The following is a 3,034-nucleotide window of genomic DNA, read 5'->3' as shown; positions in this document are numbered from 1 at the left end:
TCGCCATCGACTTGACAATTATTATTCACGACCGTTGTTGATCTTTGTGCGTACTTGTCACTTATTCCTAATGAAAGTTTCTCAGGCGGTTTCCGTGGCCACCGGATTCTTCCACGGCAACCAAATGTTTGCCGCCTGCCCGCCGAGACAAGAAAAGACGTCAAGCGTCGTGACGTGAGCTCGCCAAGTGTCAAGTTCAAAGGGCGCCACGTTAGCGTAGCCCGCATGCTAAAGAGCCGTCCCACACTCGGCAAAAACGTTTGAGTTGAAATGAAGCGGGAGCGTCCAACGGAACGATGTTCGAGCAGTTCGAGCTCGAGCATCCTGATGCTCGACCTTTGAGAAAATCGACCAGCTACTATTTGAACACTCCAGACAGAAAAAAAAAAGGGGAAGAAAGCCATCGATTTCAAAGCAACCTCAATAGATGTGCTCAAAAGACGCCCGAAAAGTTCTCCAAGTACACTCGCATCGACTGAAACGCTCCCTCAGAGTCGATACTTCCAGAAGCACTCCAACATTTCGAAATAGTGAGCCCTGGAGGTCCTCGAACGCTTCCTACAAAGTGAGCCAGCTAGTCTGAAACGTGCCCTAAAAGTCATCCAAATACTCCGCTACGGTACAGCTCCAAGATTTGTTTCTCTCTCGGGGCTATCGTCGTCGTCATCGTCATCAATCGTCGTCGTTGTCACAGGGGCGGGCGGGTCAGCCGCGGCCCCGGTCCGGGTTCCGGAGGCGGACGCTCCAGGAGTCGGCGGCGGGGCCGCGGCCGCCGAGACGGCAGGTGTAGACGCCCTCGTTGAACTCGTTGGCCACGATGCGGAGGTCGCGACCTTTCAACGCGATGTGTCCCGGGACGGACGCCGCGATGCGCTCGCCGTCTTTGTACCAGCTGAGGACACAAGCGCACGGGTCCGGTTGGCGTCGTCGCGCATCGACCGTACGGCGGAGCGGGCCGAGAGCGCGGCTGCGCCGCCGCGGTCCTCCGGGGCCGACGCCCGCCGTGCCGACGGTTTGAATCGGCCGCGGGCGTCGGAGGAGCGCGGTAGCGCGACTGTGACCGAGAAGGATGCCAAAGCGCCATTCCGTTTCATGGCCGCGCAGCCGATTTCGAGCGGAAAACTTGCCGATCGCCGAGATCGGAGTGGCCTCGGACCACCGTGCGGGTGGGCTGACCTGACTTTGGGTGGCCATCTTGCTTTTGGGTTCTTGGGGCTGCAGCGGAAGGCCACCACCTTCCCGCGCGGGACCACCTTCACCCTGACGCTGGCGGGCGGCGTCGGCGTGGCGACGACCTCCGGGGGCTCTGGAGAGGGTCAGGTTGGGGGAAGGCGGGGTCGTGAGGATGGCGGCGTTAGGGGAGGGGCGGGGTGGATCCAGACTCACCCGAGCACAGGCGGCAGCGGCGCGGGCAGGTCTTCTTCATCAGGCGTTTGCGACGCTCGCACAGGCCCGAGCCCGCCCAGCGCTCGCACGCCCGCTTCTTGTCCACGCAGCCTGAGCGCAAACGCACAAAACGGACATAGTGACGCGCACGCAACACGTGCTCACGCCTGGGCAAACACACACACACACACACAGATGCAAAGGCGCAAGCCTCGCCGGTCTGACCGTAGAGCCTCCGTATGGCCCGGACGTCATCGCGCCCGACGTCCCTCTGGCCCGTCGTGGTGGCGTTGGGGTGCATGAGGGCGCGCGGGTCGGCCGAGTGGCGCAGGCCCAGCGCGTGGCCGATCTCGTGGGCCGCCACCTGCACCAGGTCGTTCAGCCACGCGCCTGCGCGCAGAAGCCAAGGTGGGCGACGCGGGCGAGCGCGGCGGCTCGCGGCTCCTGGCGCCGTACCTCGTCTCCAGCTGAACCTGGACCTCCCGACGATCCACAACTCGTCCTTGTCGAAGTGGATCTCGCCGCGCGGCGGCAGGAACGCGTGGGCCAGCTCGCCGTTGACCCCGTCGAAACACGGATGGAGAGGCGATGACCCGCAGTCCGAGTGGTTCAACGCGTAGAAGCCTTGCGTGTGCACACAAACGTACACTGTGACGGTGCCTCACATTCACTCTCTCACACACACACACACGCACACACACAGGCGCACGCACGCTGTCGATAGGCAGGCAGACAACACTTGCGCGCGCGAACTCGGATGCGCGGTACCGATGGTGATGTCGGCGTCGCGCCGGCGGACTTCGGTGAAGCTGAGCGGCGACACGTCGCTCCACTTGGAGAAGGCCACGCCGAGCGCCTCCCGAGTGGCGTTCGCGCTCAGCGTGTCGGGGAACGACTCCAACCTGCTGACGCACACGCACGCGCAGGCGCACTGACTGAAGGTGCGACTGGGACTACATGGGTGTCAGCGTGTGTGCGACGGAGTTTTTGTGTGCGTGTGTGTGTGTGTGTGTGTGTGTGTGTGTGTGTGTGTGTGTATATACTGCATCTGTCGGAGCGCGTGGTGTTAGCTTAGCAGGCTAAGCGGCCGGCGTCACCTGTACGAGATGTTGGCGTGCGTCCACTTGCGTCCGAGCGGGTCGAAGGCGTCGCGCTTGCTGACGTGGCGGCGTGACGAGGCCGCGCTCGCGCCGAACACCTGCAACACCGCTCCTGTCATCGTCGGCGAGTTCCTCCGCTGACCGCCAGAGGCCGCCGTTAGCCAAGTCGGCAGCGGAGCCCCGCGCCCGACCGCGCGCCCCAACTCGCTTGATCACACGCGCGCAGAACCACGTCATCAATCACGCTCGCTCCACTCACATCGATCCTCTTACTCGCCGACAATAACTCGCGCGATCACGCGCGCCAAGTCTCAAAGTCACGCACGCGCGAGCGGACGCGCATCCGCGCTCGCGCCAAGTGACTTCACGGGACGGACGCGCGCGGACGAAACGTTCACAACAAACAGAACGCAGGCTGACCTGCGACACCGCCATCAGCGCAACCAGGACCTCCATGACGTCACCAAAGCGGGTACATGACGCGGCGCGGTCTCTCGGTCGGACGTCGGCTGAGTTCCACGCGCGCGAGAGCCAAGCCAAGTTCCGAG

The 3,034-nt window shown here is 63.2% G+C and overlaps 1 protein-coding gene across 1 annotated transcript; it reads right to left on the bottom strand.

Moving 5' to 3' along the window:
- Positions 1–501: 501 nt before the first annotated feature.
- Positions 502–3,028, bottom strand: mmp23bb (matrix metallopeptidase 23bb). Its single transcript, XM_019868410.1, has 8 exons — positions 2,907–3,028; positions 2,484–2,584; positions 2,155–2,288; positions 1,843–2,010; positions 1,612–1,776; positions 1,387–1,497; positions 1,177–1,306; positions 502–892 (listed from the first exon to the last, which is right to left on the bottom strand). Exons 1-8 carry the CDS (start codon positions 2,940–2,942, stop codon positions 706–708), a joined length of 1,032 nt encoding a protein of 343 aa, XP_019723969.1. The 5' UTR covers positions 2,943–3,028; the 3' UTR covers positions 502–705.
- Between the last annotated feature and the right edge of the window lie 6 nt (positions 3,029–3,034).

Source organism: Hippocampus comes, unplaced genomic scaffold (assembly GCF_001891065.2).
Source record: "Hippocampus comes isolate QL1 unplaced genomic scaffold, H_comes_QL1_v1.1 scaffold49, whole genome shotgun sequence".
In the NCBI taxonomy this organism is placed as follows: Eukaryota; Metazoa; Chordata; class Actinopteri; order Syngnathiformes; family Syngnathidae; genus Hippocampus; species Hippocampus comes.
Note: the sequence above shows the minus strand (reverse complement) of the source record. Positions and strands in the feature narration are given on the sequence as shown.

Bases quoted from the DNA above. Each gene is read 5' to 3' on its own strand.
- mmp23bb (XM_019868410.1), bottom strand. From the start codon at position 2,942: ATGGAGGTCCTGGTTGCGCTGATGGCGGTGTCGCAG. The intron at 2,011-2,154 runs GTACCGCGCATC...TGCACACGCAAG, and splicing joins CGACGCCGACATCACCATCG to GCTTCTACGCGTTGAACCAC. The intron at 893-1,176 runs GTCAGCCCACCC...TTGTGTCCTCAG, and splicing joins AGATGGCCACCCAAAGTCAG to CTGGTACAAAGACGGCGAGC.